At 39.9% G+C, this 20,099-nt stretch overlaps 1 protein-coding gene across 2 annotated transcripts; it reads left to right on the top strand.

Annotated features, from left to right (window-relative positions):
• The first annotated feature begins 306 nt into the window (after positions 1-306).
• On the top strand, positions 307-18,376 carry LOC126396263 (dipeptidyl peptidase 9-like). 2 transcript variants are annotated; one of them, XM_050054200.1, is made up of 21 exons: positions 307-465; positions 3,551-3,641; positions 4,711-4,955; positions 5,548-5,660; positions 5,994-6,167; positions 6,550-6,718; positions 6,817-6,927; positions 7,125-7,253; positions 7,780-7,841; positions 7,922-8,022; positions 8,798-8,975; positions 10,532-10,691; positions 11,183-11,262; positions 11,762-11,932; positions 12,609-12,744; positions 12,970-13,115; positions 14,194-14,340; positions 14,683-14,835; positions 14,996-15,138; positions 15,415-15,526; positions 17,069-18,376. In XM_050054200.1, the coding sequence occupies exons 2-21, from the start codon at positions 3,586-3,588 to the stop codon at positions 17,159-17,161; spliced, it is 2,679 nt and encodes an 892-aa protein (XP_049910157.1). In that variant the 5' UTR covers positions 307-465; positions 3,551-3,585; the 3' UTR covers positions 17,162-18,376. The 2 variants fall into 2 exon arrangements, with proteins under 2 accessions (XP_049910157.1, XP_049910156.1); XM_050054199.1 differs by lacking the exon at positions 307-465 and adding an exon at positions 3,132-3,356.
• The last annotated feature ends 1,723 nt before the right edge of the window (positions 18,377-20,099 follow it).

The following is a 20,099-nucleotide window of genomic DNA, read 5'->3' as shown; positions in this document are numbered from 1 at the left end:
TAGCCTTCAAGTCAAAAGATGAGTCAATGACACCGTTTTCTGTGATTAAGTTAATATTTAACAAGCTGAATACCATCAGTATTCAGACGATTTTATGGTGATGAACTTTAAAGAAAACACCAAAGATTTCTAATTTTTTGCTGGTAATATGGTTTTATATTTCCACAAAGTAGCATAAGGGGTATTTCTGCTTTAAACTAAATTAGTTTAAAGAATAAATACAATCCATAAATTATTGGAATACGCAGATAAAAACTTGACGAACAACATCCGGGTCACAGGTCATAATCCTGTAACGTTTGATTTCACAAACTACTTCCGCGTTGTTAGCATATTAGCATTAAGCTACCTGCTCTCTGAAAAGTAGTTCACTCCTGTCATTTGTTCAGACCCCGACCGGTGTTTCCACCAAGGACGTTTCTTCGACAACAGGAGAGAAGCTTTCAAGGTTTTTGGGCAGAAAGTGTAAGCACTGAATGAATGAGTGTTTACTGTTTTGACTAGCTTCCGTTTTGGTATGTTAGCTAACGTTAATGGGCGGCTAACTGCTTAGTACCAAGCAACGCAGTGTGCACAGTGCGTTTAATTAATGTATGGTTAGGATTTACTGGGTTTGATGAGGAGGGCACACTTAGCCAGATGTTGTCTATGTAGTGTAAAGCTGTCGTTTACTATGTGGACTCCAGCGTCATTAGCTGATGAGTCGAAAACGAACCTATTTGTTGTCTGTTACATGAGCTTGATTGTTTGTCTGTGGATAAGTTACTAGACAGCATACATATTGTGGCAACAGACTGAGGGGATGATGCCCGAGGTGCTGTGTTAAAAATAGTGCCGAAAATTACATAATGGCGTATGTACATTCATAGTTGATGAGTTCATGATAACATATACAATGTCTTGTCAGTGAAGTTGTTGAAGCCACATATCAACCAAAACAAATAGCTACTGGTAACTGATTATAAAACCAGAAACAGAAAGTAGACACAAACCTCACTGGGGGGCTTTTTCATCAGTGATTTAGCTTTTCTCTTGTTCACAGGAGTTTATATTTGCTTTCGATTAAAAACACTTTGTTTTGGAAAACAAGTCTTCACAGGACTGTAAACTAAGCAGAGCTCCAATTTTCCATAGACATAATGTTTGAGAATACCTACTGCTGCATATTACATAATATTTATTCATGGATTCATTTAGTCTGAAAATAGTAATATATATTTTATTATTTGACCCTTTTTTGCCCTTCTTTAGGGGATAAAGGGGATCTTTATGGAGAGATAGTAGGTCAAAGTATATACCACATAGAGGTGGTATACATCATCTGAAAATTGGAAGCGAGAAAATTAATTTGATATGCAGCTCTGCGCAGTGTGTCAAGTTTTTCTAGTCATAAATCTGTAATATATATTGTGTTTTGGTCAGGTGCCTATTCAAATTTTGAAAGTTTAGGGTGTATGAGGGCGTAGAACATTATGATGGAAGTACATGATGGGCATTCTCATGCTCTGTTACATCTATATAAGTTGTTGCAGCAATTATTGAGTTGATACCAATTGCTACACATATTTGGTGCTATTTTTTACTTATTTTTTTTAAACCACTCGAATTGCACTAAATACTGCTGCGACTGCATTCGGCTATTGATGCACTATTATGCACTTTAACATGCTGCTTAGATTTTTAACTGTGTTGTATTTATTATAGGCATTTAGGTTATAAATTATTAATTAGAGGTTTATCTTAAATATTATTTATTCTGTATGCTGCTGAACCTGGGTAACGAATTTAGTTCTCATGTTTTTAACATGTATGAATGACAATAAACTGAACTTTGAACCTTGATAAAAATGACTAAAAACCCTCCAAAATACCACATTAAGACACCAAGACCTTAAGGGACACCATAGAAAAATCCATGCTGTGATTTGGTATCAAAAACGTTTGACATTTGCAGATTTCTGTATAAATTGTCTTTTTTTCGGGGGTTGGATGGTGAGCACTTCTGTTCTGAAAACTGCTGAGAAACCCCCTTATTGTCAATATACCTGTGAATGTCTGAGGTCACTATAGGTCATTTCATTCAGTGATGTGATACAATGGCTGCTGACATCATCACACATGATTACATTTGGGCTCACTGAATCCACAAGAGTCTCTGTTTCCAGTCACACCTCGTTTACACAGTTCCAATACTGTTTAGGGACCCCAGTCTGCAGAAAGATTCAAATACAGTCAGTGAAAATAACACATTTATACTGCATGCAAAAAACTGCACGGTTTTTGTCTAAAACTACATGGGACTAGCATAAAGTGGTCATATCTGTAACGACAAGACTTTTGGGTATTCATAGAACCCATTTTCATCAAGATATCTTGAGATGAGAGTACAAGGGACCACTGTGAATTGGCCATGCTGTTTCTCCCTCGCCAAAATACAGCCAAACTTTGGAGTGTGATTTTGCTCTTTGGCTAAACAACAGTTGGTACCAGTGGATTCCTTAGGTCCTCTAGTTTCATATTATATTATTATCATCACTCTAGCTTTATAACCTCAGCCCGCCACAGCCTCTTAAAGTCAGGAAGTCAGCTGGGATCACCGGTGGCCTGGCAGGTCTCAGAGGGTTAAAGGCAAGTATCACTGTGAGGCTATGTAAATATATATCTGTGTTTATGAGTGTGTGTCTTTAGCCCTCGCAAGCATAATGAAAATCAAACATGCTTTTCATACAACATTTAAATACATTCAAACATTAGATATAAGGTTTAATATATAAGTTTATATCTTATAGAATGTAAGTCTGACTTTTAGTCAGCAAATCCACTTAAGGATTTTAACCTTATCTCACTGCCTTAATCAGCGGATGGAGTTTGAGCAGTTGTTATCACCTGACCTGGAACTTAAGTCATGTGATAACAGGTTGTATCTCGGGGAGAATGAATGAATGAAAAAAAACTAACCTTCAGCCTCTCCTCCTTGTTTCCCTACACCATAATTCACTCAAAATGACTAATGCTAAATATCTGAGTATATTTGTTCTTCTGACAGACGCATGAATTGGCTGACCGGAGCTACTGTAGTGTTTTCTGGAAATAAACTTCTGTAGAATTAGCACTTTATATTGGCCCCAGGCAACACAACAGCCTACAGTATGCAGCCGACAGTAAAATGTAGAGTGACAGTGTAACATTTGCCACAGTTATGACACAGACATTGAAGTGTCAGAGTCATGCAGCTGAGTCACTCAGTGAGACTCCATATCAGGGACACAGCTGGAAGTGTGGCGGAGGTTGGCTGAAGAGTAGAAACACCTCGATGAAGCAGCACAGAGACTGCCCTGAGCGGGGCCGTTACTTCGGTAACAGTTTTACTGTTGATAGCATGTGAGCTTAGCTCAGGGCACTGTTTAGGTTTTTCATACATTAACTTCTGTTAAATGATTTGATTGTCAGTTAGACCAGGTGTTGAAACCATCTGTAATTAGTTTTATCTTGAAACAAACCTCTTTGTTTGACGTCTTCAGTTCTCATGTGTTCACCTGGTTTCCCACAGGGTGTCAGGTCTGGTCCAGGGTCGTTGAACGGTTAATGCACAGAGTAAAGAGGCTGAAAATTGAAGACAAAACAGAAGACGGCCAGGAAAGGTATGGGGCATTTTTACAACTCACAGCTGTTGGAACCATTTTTATTTGGTTTTCATTTTCAGTCATTTTGATTTAAGAACAGTTTTAGTCAAAGCAAGGTTCTTTAATAGTGTTTACTGCCCAGAAAGTTTAAAAGATAAAAGACTTTGTATTTTAGAAAATGACCTGGAGGGCAAAATCTGTCACTTGGCATTTAAATTCTGCTGGGATTAATGAAAGTATGTATGCTGACCAAGATCTTGAGCTTGCAGAACCAGTATTACTTTTAAGTCTGACATCATGTAAAGCTTTGTACTAATCTGGAATACTGTACTTTTAGTATGTTTTATGTTTTGTTTTTAATGTTATTTTATCTTTTTTTTTTCATTCATTGTGCTTTTTGCGACCTAAAAATATTTGATTTTTATACAGCCATGTTGTGAGGCTGTACTTTGGTACAGCGTTGTCCTGAGCTAAATGCTAAAGTTAGCATGCTAACATGCTCATGAGTAGGTCATTGTTACCATCTTTACCATCCTACTTTAGCATGTTTGCATGGTGACAATTGCTAATTAGTGCAAAGCACAGCTGAGGTTGATGGGAATGTCATTAGTTGTGCACAAGTCTGATCATAAACCAAAGTATTGCAATTTTAAGTTTTGACCTGCTAGTGGCAATAAATGAAAAGTTTAGGGATCACAAAAGTCATTAGAATTCCCTCTGAGAGGGACATGAATTTCAGTACCAAAATTCATGATGATCCATCCAATAGTTTTTGAGATATTTCATTCTGGACCAAAGTGATGGACATATCAACAATCACCATTGCTATCCATAGAGCGACGCTGCCACCTTGGCTTTATCCAGGACTTAGATCAGTGTTTCAATGTCAGTGTCTCAAATGGCGGTACGCATACTCAGGGGTACTTTGGAGTACTGCATTATTATATGACTACAGGACTAATACGTAGTTTGGTTTCTGTCAGACTTTAGGTTATCAAAAATAGATCCACATTTGCCAGTTTGCTAGTTACCTTCCCATTGTGATTTACTGTAGATGTCTCTGACCGGTTTGAGTGTTTCTCCACAGCGTCAAACAAGCACTGGCAGGTATGACGGGGGTAGACGAGCTCTCAGACAGCACAGAAGTGGTTGAGATGGAGGATGTGAATCCCACCCAGTTCCAGGTGGAGAAGCACACATGGGACGGCCTGCGGAAGATCATCCACAATGGCCGCAAGAACACAGGCGTGGTCATCAACAAGGCTCCACACGACTTCCAGTTCATCCAGAAAGATGAAACCAGTCCGCACTCCCACCGCATCTACTACCTTGGTGAGCACGGGGGCCTGAAAGCTGGGAGCTGTCACAGTTGTTGAAATATCTTTTCATTTTCAGGCAGAGTTTGAAATTAATACATGCTAAGTGCCAAATAATGTAAATTTCTACAATAAATGTCAAAAAATGTCACAGCTGAGATTGGGTGCTTTTAGTGGGCGCTGACTTGTTGGCCTGTGGATTCAGTTGCTTCCTCGCAGTCTGTTAGAAAAACAGCATGCTTCTGTGAATAATCTGTGGATACAGCTGGTGAGTCAGAGCTGCCAGCCTGCAACTGTTTTCAGACTCATTTGATATCCACAGAGCTGCAGTAGATCAAGTCGGTGTGTGCTGGAGAAAACCTGAAACTCAACAAGAAACACCATTTTGCTTCATGGCCGTCTCTCTGCTCTTTACTGTTGCAGCTGTAGCGCACAGAATGTCTGCAAAATAGTTGCTGCTCTTTGCTGCCATGTCTCAGTTAGTTGTAATGTGTGATATCATCTCCAGAGCTGTGTCAAGTGTCGTGATGTGCACCACATAGAGCCTGTAAAACCTGTACCCATGGTAGCTTGGGTATTGACTATAACAAGCATCTCTGCTCTCACAGGAATGCCTTACGCCAGCAGGGAAAATGCTTTACTCTATTCAGACATTCCCAAGAAGGTCCGCAAAGATGCTCTGTTGGTTTTGAATTGGAAACAAATGCTGGATCGCTTTCAGGTGAGAATGATTTTCAGTCAACTCTGACATTTTAGTGTGATTTTTAGTATTCTTGTTCAGAGGATGATCATGAACCACTCCTTTCATAATGGCTTCTTTCTTCAAGGAGTTTAAAACCATTGTTATAAATCCCCCCCCCCCCCCAAAGACAAAATAACCTAGTCCACGTCATGTTCTGTTTATTAATACATTCATAATGATTCCCTCTTTATTGTAGCGTGGTAGTGTTTTCTTACCGTTTGTTTTTCATGCCCTGAACAAACTCCCTTTGACTTTGACCTCGCTCAGCCAGCATTGTCACATTGTGTGTCCTCCTGTCACCCCTGACCTCAGGCCAGCCCTCTCCACGGGGGCTTCTCACGGGAGGAGGAGCTGCTGCGGGAAAGGAAACGTTTGGGGGTGTCTGGCATCACCTCCTATGATTATCACCGACCCAGTGGCCTCTTCCTATTCCAGGCCAACAGCAGTCTGTACTACTGCCGTGACGGTGGAAACAACAGCTTCATTGTGAGTTGAAGGACAGTTCAGTAAGACTGTCATTGCCACATAACACAGAATGACTGTCACAGACCTGCAGGTGTTAATAAGGTTTCTGAACAGTTGGTCAGTGCCTCAACAGTTCTCACTTATGGGGCCTTATTTAAACAATCTGTAGGGCAAGTGCTACTTGACAGAGGAAACAGAGCCAGCCTTTTAGCTACTGAAAGAATCAATTAAGTAACACTGCACACCTTGTGCGTAAATGTGCACAGCCGTTCTCAGAAGCAGACAGAAGCTCTGGTCAGACTTTAGAGCAGAAAATCAGTTGATGTTTTTAAGGTTTTCACTTTTTATCAGTCATTAAGTGTGGAACTACGTCAGGTGTTAACCTCTCTGTGTGTTTGTGCAGACGTCTCCCATGAAGCCTGTCGAGATAAAGAGCCAGAGTGCAGGCACACGCATGGACCCCAAGATCTGCCCCGGGGACTCCAACTTTATCGGCTTCATCCACAACAATGACATATGGGTGACGAGCATAGAGACGGGTGAAGAGAGGAGGCTCACCTTCTGCCATAAAGGTCAGGACTGAGACGGTCAGATGTTCGTAGAGAGTCTTTCCTGGTACTGTGAAGTTTTTCACACAGTGGTTGTGTTTTTTTTTCTCTTTTCATCTTAGGTATTGACAACCCAAAAGAGGACCCCAAATCTGCCGGCATAGCCACTTTTGTCACACAGGAAGAGTTTGACCGCTTCACAGGATACTGGTGGTCGCCAGCTGCTCGTGAAGGTGAGAAATAGAGACAACAGCAGGAGGCAATCATAATAATCATAATGTAGGCAGTTTTAAAATGAAGATTGATTATTATTAGATGCATAATTACAAGAATGTACTTATATGAGACAAAATGCTTAAAAACATGGGTCAGGTTTGTCCTGTAAGCAAAACTGTCTTTGACTGGTTTTACTGGTCTCCCTCTGCTTCAGAATCAGACGGTGGTAAGACTCTGCAGATTCTGTACGAGGAGGTGGACGAGTCTGAGGTTGAGATCATTCATGTTCCATCTCCAGCTTTGGAGGAGCGGCAGACGGATGTCTACAGATACCCACGTGCAGGTACGCATGCACACACACACACACACACACACACACACACACACACACACACACACACACTTTACACACACACACACACACACACACACACACACACTTTTGATTTGCACTATGAAATATGTGACGCACTTGTTGCTTCTGGTAAAAAGAATATGATAAAAATAAATCTGCAGCAGGCGACTTTATTTAAAGGTGGCCCGTGGAGTTTCAATCAAATAAGTTATGTTTACATTCGGTGTTACTCCAAAAAATACATTGTGTATATTCTTGAGGTCTGACAAACATGAGCTGAATGCATTTCCTTCCTCATAAAACATTTGCAAAGCCAAGTTTGAAAGCTGCATGGTTAACATCCATGTTTACTTGCTGGCAGAGGTGTCATTGTTGGTGCTGTTGTGGCACGTTAAGAATGATAAGATCAGAAACTGCTCCAATGAGCTAATGCAGGTTCAAAACTCCACTTGATGACAGAGGTTTCATGTGTGTTTATATGTTGGTACGTAACTCAGTTTTGTTTTCTCTCCAGGCAGCAAGAATCCCGACATTACTCTGAAAATAGCAGAAATCAGGACGGACAATCTTGGCAAAGTGAGTGCTTGTGCAGTGCCGTGTTAGTTTACTCTTCAGAGAGATGCCCAGATGCCAGCTTCTTGTTGTTTCTCCCTCAGATTGTCAGCACACAGGAGAAAGTGCTGCCTGCTCCCTTCACCAGCCTGTTCCCTAATGCTGAGTATATCACCCGTGCTGGATGGACAAAAGACGGCAAATAGTAAGTTCTTTAAGATGTAGAAAAAACACCACCCATAGCTTTTAAAGGTGCAGTGTGTAACGCCTGACCACATGCTCCAAAAAGTTTTTGTGGTGAACCATTCTAGATTTTTTCAGTCTATCTGCTCCTGGGTTTATACAACCTAAATTTACAGTCGTCAGTTATTTTTAAAAAAACTGATATTAAGTAGCACCAGGGCAAGAATATGCAAAGTTAAACCAAACTGCTAAAATTCTGAGGGATAGTCAAAATAACACAGCTACCTTATAATCTTCACCTGTGGCGTTGACCTTTTAGTTTATGTTATAGCTTGCTCTGCTTAGTTTAACAAGACTAGTAGCAAAAAAACAGCCACATCAAAACCACATATATCGACGCCATTTGGAATTTTTTTCAGTGTGGTTTGTTCAGCTTTGAGCAGCTTTTCTTCAACCTTCCATGTTGAACTGAGAGTAGACTGGACGGTACAGTGAGTCACTATCACCTCTCGAGGTGATAGTGGCATTACAAGGCGGGACTGGTTAGTTAGGGTTAGCATGCTAAATCAGTAGAAAACTCTGCACCACAGTTGATAGATGTCTTTGACATAATGTCAGAACTGTTACCTCACATTCTGTTGATAATGTGAGTTTATTTTTTGAATGTCTTTAACTAAACTTCTGGCCATATCTTCCGCATTGTACCTTTAAACCTGAGCTCTACAACTTCGTAGCATGGAGTCGGTATACTGCGCATGCTCACACCTGTCACAGCTCTTCCTCTCTCTGTGTGTCAGTGCGTGGGTGGTTATGATGGACCGACGACAGCAGTATCTCCAGCTGGTCCTGCTGCCTCCAGCGCTCTTCATCCCTGCACATCAGGACGAGGCCAGCAGGCAGGAGAGCCTGGAGGCCCTCGGAGACGCCGTCCAGCCCTTCGTCATCTACCAGGAGACTAGCGACATCTGGATCAATGTGAGGCCCGACACCACATCTTTCTAAGACATTTTTCTCTTGCCTGTTCCATCCAGTGGTTCAGAAATCTACTTGCCAGAAGTCAGTTTTTCCTTCCCTCTATACAAATTGTTTTATTTGCAGTTATCAAATGACAACAAAGACTTGAGTTACCTGTCATGAAAACGACCCTGTTATAGAAGCCTTGCTCTCAAACTTGCGGCAAACTTCACAATACATTGGAGTTTCGCCCACATCCTCTAACGCCACCCAACTAAACTCCTGTTTACAGGATAATATGAATAACCGCTTGCCCTTCAGTTTATAAACTATTGTTGATCTCAAATCGGATACTTCTGTACTTATACTTGCTATTTAAGTGCATAAGTGCTTTCACACTGAGAAGTACAGCACTCATAATAGTCAAAAAGTTGAGTGTAGAACGCTGGACACTTCTCAACCTCAGTGGTCACCATTTTGCCTACGTAGCGGAGATGGCAGGACCACAAACACATTTCAAACTTGTAAAATGTCAGCTGACTACCGCTTTATTAGATTAATTCTGGAGTAATTTGGTACCACAAGTGATGACACAAATGCCAACGGCACATTTATCATCAAGCATTGAAGTCAAATGTGTTGAGGTGTAAGCTATACCGTCTGCGATCATGGGTTACATTGGTGTTTATGCATATTAAATTGTCGTCTTCCCTGCAGAGGATTTTAGTATCAGATTTGTGGTCAGATGCTTGAGTTGTAAATATTTGCAAAATGCAGCAGCTATCATTAATTTGGTAGATCGGCTGGTGATAGAGCCAGCCAGTATCAGCCACAGACATCCATAACATGTTGCAAAAGCACGTTCATTTTAACACAATAACTAAATAAATAAATAAATACAGAAGAAGACGTGAGAAAACAAGCAGCCATAGCAAGAATATATTTTGGCAAGTGATAATCATTGTCAAATGTTGGCAATGGTGCTCCACCCAGTTGTAGCTCACCAAGCAGACAAATGTTGTGACCGTCATGTCCACTATGTGTGCAACAGCTGTGTTTGATTTGAGACAACACTACTCTGTCAAAATTTGTGCACTACGCAAGCAAGTACACAGTGCACTACATGCAAGCGTTCTAATAGAAGTATCTGATTTAAGATTTTAGAAAATGTTATTTTCCTGTGAGTGCCTGGTCAGGGTTGTGCATGTGCAGCTCTCAACTGAGATGAAAAGGAAGCAAGACGGCTCACTTCCAGCGACTTTCATCAGCATCTTTGTAAAAAAAACAATGTGTTTATTTCTATTTTAACAACTTGCGCAGTCGGGCAAGTGAGTTGCTAGATTTACTAGCTTGTCGTGGCATTTTATTTGCCCTTATAAGGCTCTGTTGGTATTGAAAATGAAAGGTTTCGTAATTCATGTCGTGGTGCTTTCTGTCACTGTGAGCAGCATGCAGTCAGTTATTTGTTGTGGATTGTTTTAGCCCCACTTAATGATTTATGCTGATAAGATAGGTTAATGTTTGACATGTCGCTGAAATAGTGCAGCTTTCATCATGACTGTCTGATTGTCTTTCAGGTCCATGACATCTTCCATCCATTCATCCAAACCAGTGATGATGAGATCACCTTTATCACAGTAAATGAATCAAAAACAGGTTTCTGCCACTTGTATAAGATCACCTCGGTGTTACAGCGGGGCAGCTACAACTGGGCCAAAGGCTACACACACTCTGAAGGTAACACCATCAACAAGCACAAAAAGTCACAGTTTGTTTGTTTCTTTCTTTATTTACACACATAAAAGTTTTAAAAAGATACAATACATAATTTGGGAAGGAAATGAAGCATTCTGCGGGCAGCATATTACAGGAAATAATTTCAGCTGTGTAATAAACACAATTTGTATGTATCTGGATAATTTTAGACATAGTAAAAAAAACGGAGGGATAGTTTACCATAGACCTTGACAACAATGCATCCTAAAAACAAAACCTGTTTAAGTTTCGTTTTGGTGTGGTGTAGTTTTTATTTTACTGACTGTTTCTTGTTTGTCTGCAAACAAATCTTTAAATCATTGTCTCAGTTAAATAGTACTGTGTTTTCATGAGGCACCATGTTCAAACATATTCTGAAATGATTTATGTTAAGTCATTTAATGTCCCCTGTGTTGTCAAACAAGTCAGTTGATTAATCAGTGTAACACTTCTTTTCTCTCCTCCCTCACCAGAGGATTTCAAATGTCCAGTTAAAGAGGAGGTGACAATAACCAGCGGGGAGTGGGAGGTGCTGGCCAATCACGGAGCGAAGGTAAAGCCCTGCCCACATATCTGTTCATGGTTGCTGACATTTAACTGTATCCAGAGCAGCACTAATGAACCAACACCACCAACTCGTCAGTACACTGAGTTGTAAATAACATTTGAGATGCGCTGCATGATGTACAGTGAGCAGAGTTAATGGACGTCAGAGTTCCTGCAACAAGACTTTAAATAAATAAGATTGTTATGATGTCTTAATAATTTTTAAGTGTGATAATTGAACTGAGCCAGTGTACATATAACTGCATGTTTTTGTAGACTTCAGCCCCCATTATACACAAACTCATAACTGTCAGTGTAAAGAATATGACACAAGAAATACCAGTGTAAAACAAACTCTTGAAATGAAAAGCACGACAGTTATGTGCAGTAACCCAAGCAAATTAATGATGAAACCAACATTGAAACAAGGTGATTTTTTTTGTCTTGTGTGTGTCTTCAAAAAAACACGTACAAACAGTGTCTCTTGTCCTGTGTTGTTTGTGCAGCGTTCGTCCAGTCCTCAGATTTGGGTGGACGAGAAAGCAAAGCTGGTTTACTTCCAGGGAACCAAAGACTCTCCTCTCGAGCATCACCTTTATGTTGTGAGCTACGACTCACCGGGGGAAATCGTCCGACTCACCAAATCTGGTTTTTCCCACAGCTGCTCAGTGAGCCAGGTATCTCAACACACACACACACACACACACACACACACACACACACACACACACACTCCAACTCATAATAATCACTTTTTTAAGTTTGTGAATGGGAAGTTTTACTCAACTTTTCTCTCCATGTTCCCAAAACAAGCTGCTCAGAAACTATTTGTGTCATTTAATATTTAATTTTTTATTATGTTTCTTTAACACGTCAGATGACATAGTGTCCTTGTTAATCTTTTCTTCTGAGTATAAGGCAACTGATGCAGACATTTCTGTGGTAGTGGTACATTTTTTGCTTGGTCCCAACTTGTTTAGTGCTACATTTGCCAGTCATACATCTTAAATTTGTGATTAACAATTAGGATCTAACAGATTATCAGGACAACACTTGTGTTTTATTGTAATCAGTCAGCGTCATTCACCTCTGATATAATTGAGGCGTCTGTCTAAAAGTGATATAAAACTGTTCTTGTATTTGTTTATTTCACAAGTGTGCTATAAGTGTGTCCATGCTGTTTCACTTTCACTTGCACAAAATATCATAAATAAGCACCCTCACCCTTGTTGTCCTGCATGGTGGATTTTTAAAAAAAATTGTTTTTCTCTGTGGATTTCTGAAGAAACATAAATTAGTGTAGATGCTGTTTTTAACCCTGTTTTGCATATCTGTTTGTTTTCTCCCTCGCAGACCTTTGACTTGTTTGTCAGTCATTACAGCAGCTTGACCACATCACCTTGTGTGCACGTCTACAAGCTGCAGGGCTCCGAAGACGACCCACTACACAAAGAGCCTGAGTTCTGGGCGAGCATGATGGAGTCCAGTGGTACTGAAAACAAACGCTTTGTTGAGATGAAATGAAATGTTTTCTGGCAGCTGTGAAAGTTTCCTTTTTCAGTTTGTTTTTCTCTACCACAATATGACACTCATAAGTAGTGATTTAAACTGTCTGAGACGTGTGTACATTGTGTTTAAAAGTAAATTCCCACGACATTATATTACATCAATATATATTTATATCTCATTTCTTTTGTGTCTGCTTTTTTCCCAGGTTTCCCATACGAAACCAGTCCTCCAGAGATCTTTAGCTTCACAGGGAAGTCGGGCTTCGAGCTGTACGGCATGCTGTACAAACCAGACAACCTGGTTCCTGGCAGGAAGCATCCCACCGTTGTTTTTGTCTACGGCGGTCCACAGGTTTGATCTTTTCCGCTGTCTCATTTGATTCACGGCATGTAAGCCTTAGGAGCAATAAACAATGACCAACATTCTCTTTTTGTGATTATTTTTAAATGTGGTTAACTGAATGCATCCCAGCAGGATTTGATATTAAGAAGGTTTCCTTCGGTTTTTGATCTGTGTTTATCACGAGTGCACCATGCTATGACAGCACAATAGTTAAACTGAAACTTAATGAACCACCTCTCGGCTTAGCAGCTCTTTATTTTGCCGCTGAAAGGTTTAGATTGTTATTTCAAGTGTCTGGCAACATTATAGAAAGGATCCCTACAGAGACAGACCTTTTTGTTACATGGTAAAGCCTTTTTTGTTTAACCAGGAACAGCCCTGTAACCACCATCGCCAAACCCACCAGACTCCATTTAAACAGTGATTTTCGTGTGTAGCCAGCATATTTTCACATCTGACTTGTTGAATTATAGTTATATTGTAACTAAACCAGAGTTGGTGATTGCTGGAATGGTAAAAAGACAAACCAAGACGTCTTTTGTGAGTTTTATTTTGTTTTCAGTCCAGATTAAGTGTGTTTTACAATGATGAAATTACGGTTTATTTAAATGGAGTCTGGTGGGTTTGGGTGCAGCAATTTCTGGTCAGTTTCTAGTTAAACAAGAAGCATCTGAAAAAATATGCTTCTGCAGTGATCCTCTCCATAATATTGTCAGACAACATGAATATTAATATGAGCCTGTCAGCGGCAAAAACAAGAACATTTAGTGGATGTACATTAAGGGTTCACAAACTACACTGCAGCCTGTTTGGCTCTCACTCAATACTGGACCAATTTTAAAAAATGCTGTTCCCATTAGTTTCTTAGACACATAAACATGGGAAATAGTGTTCAGGATGAAAAATACGAAGCTACCTTTGAAGGCACGTTGCTGATTTTTTCAAACAGGCAGATCAGCAAGAGAAACTTGTGAGTGAGCAGTAAGAGTCCTGCTTTCGGACACTTTAGCCGAGCATATAATTTAAGTGCAACAGGGAATGTTTTCTGACCAAGTGACATTGCTATGATCGTGTTTTTTTTCTCCAGGTCCAGTTAGTGAATAACTCTTATAAAGGAGTGAAGTACCTGCGGCTGAGCACGCTGGCGTCTCTGGGCTACGTCGTGCTGGTCATTGATGGACGAGGGTCCTGTCAGCGGGGTCTCAAGTTTGAAGGAGCTGTGAAGGACAAAATGGTAGTTGTCACATGAATCATCTGCTTCAGGAGAGACTTGTGTAGAGGAATGAACAGTGTTTTGTTTAAATGTTTTATGTCTTTACAGAAGTAATTAGATAATTTACTGATAATAACAGTTGGTGTTTTATGACCTCATCACTATATAGCAGAATATGTGACATCAATTCACATATGACTGTTTGTAATGAGAAGATATAGTCCCTTTTCCCCCTGCGTTTGTGTTGTAGCACTTTTTTTAACTTGGATAGTTAAATTTGTGCGTGTGTTCACATTGGATGTAGATGGGCAGTGAAAGGGTGTCAATGCCAGGTGAGTTACTTTTCTGTTCTCCTCCAACCAGGGCCAGGTGGAGATTGAAGACCAGGTGGAGGGTTTGCACTACGTAGCTGAGAAGTACAAGTTTGTGGACTTGAGTCGCGTTGCTATCCACGGCTGGTCGTATGGAGGCTTCCTCTCCCTCATGGGCCTCATCCACAAACCTGACGTCTTCAAGGTCAAAACCACTAACGTTTCTTTACGGATCCTTCAGCAGTAGACAGATTGATAGATGAATAACTCAATCTGCACTTTTAGCTGCATTTCCAAATACACTTTATAGCGGAAGGAATTTAAAAAAACGCTTCTGTCTGACTTCCCGTTTATGTCTTTTTCAGGTTGCCATTGCAGGAGCTCCGGTCACGTTATGGATGGCCTACGACACCGGCTACACAGAGCGATATTTGGACACGCCTGAAAAAAACCAGAAGGGATACGAGGCTTGTTCAGTCGCGCTGCATGTTGACAAACTCCCCACTGAGTGAGAACTGTCATTATATATACAGACTTTTGTACTAATGCTCTGAATTTATTGCTAATTACTTACTATGTCCACAAATCAACTGTGATAGACGCCCACTGTACAAGGCAATATTATACTGTAGCTTGTGTCATCCACCTCACAGCAAGGCTGATTTCTGCAGTTAATGAGGTCAAGGTGTACAATTTGATTTCCTGTAAGCTGTCGTATCAGTTACGTTAACTCAAGAGAACATGACAAGAGAAACTAAGAACTTCATCTCTCTGTTAAATCCAGGCCCAACAGGTTGCTGATCCTTCACGGGTTTCTAGATGAGAATGTGCATTTTTTCCACACCAACTTCTTGGTGTCTCAACTCATCCGGGCAGGGAAGCCTTACAGCCTGCAGGTAGGTGGATTTACTCATTCATACTGACTTTAATGAAGCCACTTCCACACAAATGCGTTCTTGATCACCATACACAAAATAATTTCTGACTCCATACTGACACGCCTAAATATGCATATCACATTACTGTTCACATGCACATGGCAGTGTAAACAGGAAGCAGATTGTCTACCCTGCGGTTGGTTGCTTAGTTACAGAAAATAATAAGGAGATGGCAAAAAGATCAGATTTCTTTGCTTAGACCGACAATGAGGTGAAACTGTTACTGAGAATAATATGAGAATGAGCCGGTCACGGAGGTGGAAAACAGATTGGGAGTCATTGCAAAGCAAATACAGCTAATTAGAGTGGTCCTGGTCGGAAGCACTATCCATCTCCGAAGGAAGTCATGGTTAAGGTAAATTAGTACTCGCACATGGATGATGAAATCACAAAAAGTATTTAGTGATAGCTATATTGTTCTGACTTTAGACGCCATGATTGATAAGACCCAATCAGAAAGCAAATGTGGTGAGTGCTCCTTGATTTTACAAAAGTCTCCAAAAGGCAACCCTGGAGTTTTCAGAGGAAAACGAGGTAAGCAGCGTTTTCAGATGTCTCACCGAAGGGGTCCCGAAACAGCAGAGTAGTGTGGATGCTAGCCGTAAATGTAGCGATAATGAAAGTGTTTTAAAATGAAAATTATTAGTGTGGATGTAGCGTCAGTGATGAAGGTGGGAAACTGAATCTGGATGTGTTTTTTCATGAAGTCTGAGGGGGTCAAAACAACACAAAACTTGTATAAAGAATGAAGAACAACTTAATCATGAGACCGACGGGTCATCATACAACACAACAAAGCACATTAAAATAGGATGAGTGTAAAAGATAAACAGTTATGTTGGCTCTTGTTCTTCAGTTGGTCTCTTTATTTTTAATACATTAAATTTAGGAGGAAGGAAGGTGCAAAAGCTTCTGCAGTTTTTCTAGTATTTCAATCCAAGACAGGCTTTGGAAAAATTCAGAAGTGATACTTGATTATTTCTCACTAATCCAAAAAAGTATATCTACAAACCTGGAACCTGACTACTAACATCATGTATCATTTTGTTAGATTCAATATATAATAATCGTAATAAAGACTAATGAATTAACGTGACGAAGAAGTGAAATACTCACATATATGCACTGTATATAAATATGTAATTTAACACAGATGTTGAAAAGCATCATTGCTTTGTTTTGATTTGGACAATATTTTGTACCTACATTATTGGGGCTAATTGACTGCACACCTCAGAGATTAATGTTCTCTTATTTTACACATTCATTGAAATTGAAGTCATTTTGAAACATGAAACTATGTGGTGTTTTCCTTTAATGTGTCACCTTGCTGTAGAACTCTGTCACAAAACTTTGGTTGTTTATAGCGATGAAATAATCAGTATACTTTGTATATGCACATGTGTAGTTGTTGCAAGGTGCTGGAAAAGCTTAAAAATGTTTGATGTAAGAATCCAGCTGATCCCGAGATGGTCAAACATGTTGGTTTTGTTATTCCAGGTGTATCCCAACGAGCGACACAGCATCCGATGTCCGGAGTCTGGAGAGCATTACGAGATCACGCTGCTGCACTTCCTCCAGCAGAACCTCTGATAAGCCTTTCTACACACTGACCTTCCCTTTCTCACTTCCTAACCTCCTCTTCTTGTCTCCTCTTCTCCCTTTCCTCCATTTATTTAAACCTGCACCTCCTCCCACTCAATTTTATGATGCTCTGAATGCAAGCTATGCCAAACCACATCACACCTCAAGAGTTGTTTCATCAGTCTTAAAGGTGCTGAAGCATTTTAGCATCAATTAAAGATTACAATATTGACATTCAGATTTTAGTGGAGTCACCCTGAATGAGACCATCACTGAGAGAAAAAAGTCTTCACACTGTATTTGACAGTGGAGTGGGATCTGCTAAATTGCTTTTAGCCCCAAAACAAGCAGAGGGCGCCATTCGCCCAGAACAAACAGGGCTGAGGCTTTTTAATGTCGACAGGTGGTGGAACGAAAAAAATCACAGTGATGATGTTGATGATGAAAATGTTGATTGTTGCACCATAAACAGAATTTTTCAGCAATGCAAAAAGTATAGAAGTCGATCTGCCGCGTGCAGACGTGTGCAGCTTTCTCTCTTTTTTTGTGCCTATTCCTTTTTTATTGAGCTGTGACTTTGTTTTTTTGGGACCCAACTTATAAAGTTATTGTTTTCCTGTGTCTGCAAATAAACACTGGAGTGAAGATAGTAAACATGAAACTCTATAAGAGCACACATGCGAGCTCTTAACCCCCTTTGTGGTGTATTCTGTGCCCTCGTGTGCTCTCATAGATAACCTTTTATGTACTGTGCCACACTTTGGCAGATTTACAAGGAAAAAAAAAGTTACATGCCACATTTTTATTGTGTATTGTTAAAAAATATTTTTATGAATACTTATGCATTCATAGAAGGTGGAAATATGTAGCGACTTGTTGCTGTTTCACTCACTCGCTTGCTTTAATTTCACGGAGAGCTTCTCTTTCTTCTTCTGCTGCTGAGGACTTTTGCACATATTACGTATATTTGCCTTGGTGCCAACAAACTGACTTATAAGATGATGTATGACACAACTGTTGGCAGTCTGAGGTGCCTTGCAAGAGTTAAAGAGCGCCCGCTCGTATAGTATATATCAGGGAATCTGTCTGAGGACCTAAGACAATAAAATGCCTTGTTTCGTGTGCGTTTGATGACCATCTGTATGAACTACCGTGACCTGTTTCATGGTTAAATGTACTCTCAGATATTGAAGAAATAAACAGAAGTGAACAATCTTTTCCAAAGTCTTGTCACCAAATGAAATGTATTATTTTTAAAGGTATTTCATATGTATTTTTTCCCCTGTAAAATAACACAGAAAATAACTCCTCTACAAGTTTAGATAATTTGTATATAAACAGTTTGGGCCTTTTGATATGTGTTGAGGTTTTGGGGAGAGGAGATGAAACAAAAAGTGATAAAAATACAACATGAACCAACTTCATGACCCTCGTTAAAGATGCCAGATACAGAAACTAAATGCAAATATTTTGTAGAGGAGTGAGAGAGATTCAGGGGGCTTATGAGGACACCTTCTCAACACAGACATACCAGAAGTCACCAACCGAAAATCACACATTTACCCCAAGAAGCTTCAAAATCTGCACTACATGAGACTTCATCCTTGGACTCCCCAATCAAACAGAGAAAAACGACACAACGAACACTCAATAAACATATGAATAACCTCAATACAACGGTTATTTTGGTGTCTGGAGTTATGCTGAAAAGAAGCAGCTAGAATAAATAAAGACTTTTATCCTATTCACATATATCACATAATGTACATATGGAGCTTTATCCCTATCTTTATTCAAGAGAGTGGTCTATCAGTTTGAGAGCATTATTTATTGATTTCATGTTCAAAAACCCTGCCCTCGCACTCAAATATCCTCTGCTTGCTCTTGGATCTACTCTGTTTCTGCTCAAACTGTATGCTCCATATGTAAAGAGGTAAAACATAGATGCAACAGAATTATTTTACATTTATGACAAAGTTCAAAACTGATCAGAAAATCAGCTGAAAACATTTTACTTTAGAGCACGAGAGAGACTTTTCGTGTATCTAACCCTGACACATCTGCATTTTTAGTATTTCCACAGCAGGGAGCAGCAGCATCAAACAAATCCTTCTCAACCCTTTGAAAATCACGAGATGTTTCATAAAAATTAGACTAGGTTCCAAATAATGCATTGGATGCTCCTGAGAGCCATTAAATCAAGATCAGGCAGATTATAAAGTTCCCTATATAAACATATATAAAACATGCACCTTTTAACTATGATGCAAGAAACACCTAAATTACATTTGTGTTTATTCACTTCACACCAGACATGTAGAATTCCCCAGTAAGAGATATTACAAGTAAAGGAAAATATTGATTCAAACAAGCATATAAAGCTCAGCTCTCCTCTCAGCTTGCTTTGCCCGGGGGTCACGTCTGTAAAATGACAGGAGGCTAGGGACCAGTCAATAGATAAACATTAATAATTGATATATGTAAATAATTAGCCTGGACCTCTGTCTGGGAGTCCGTGGTGCTGTCTTTTAATAAACAAGCTTCATTTTGATGCTTTTTTTATGCACTCTGTCACCTTATGTACATTCAAAGTCCCACTGTAAATCAATTTATTTTCACTGTGAATTAAAAGGTCATGGGGCCACCCAGCACCCTGTCTGACCTGCGGGCCCTAAGTTGAGTGTCAGTGGTTCATAGGATTGCCTTATATCTCACATATATGTTATATATAATCATATATTGAATCAAAGTTTGCATTTTATTTGGAACTGTATAGAGACTCATTATAAAATGCGTTACTTATGCAAGCTGCTGTACTTGCAATGATCATTTTAAGAACTTAAAGTGTTTCTCGTTATGGTTTGTCATTCATCAGAGGAAGCACATGCTGCTGGGTGGTTGCTGTGTTTGCGTGCAGTCGCCTTCAACCATGACCAAAGACTCAGGA

This window comes from Epinephelus moara, chromosome 10 (assembly GCF_006386435.1).
Source record: "Epinephelus moara isolate mb chromosome 10, YSFRI_EMoa_1.0, whole genome shotgun sequence".
Lineage (NCBI taxonomy): Eukaryota > Metazoa > Chordata > Actinopteri > Perciformes > Serranidae > Epinephelus > Epinephelus moara.
Note: the sequence above shows the minus strand (reverse complement) of the source record. Positions and strands in the feature narration are given on the sequence as shown.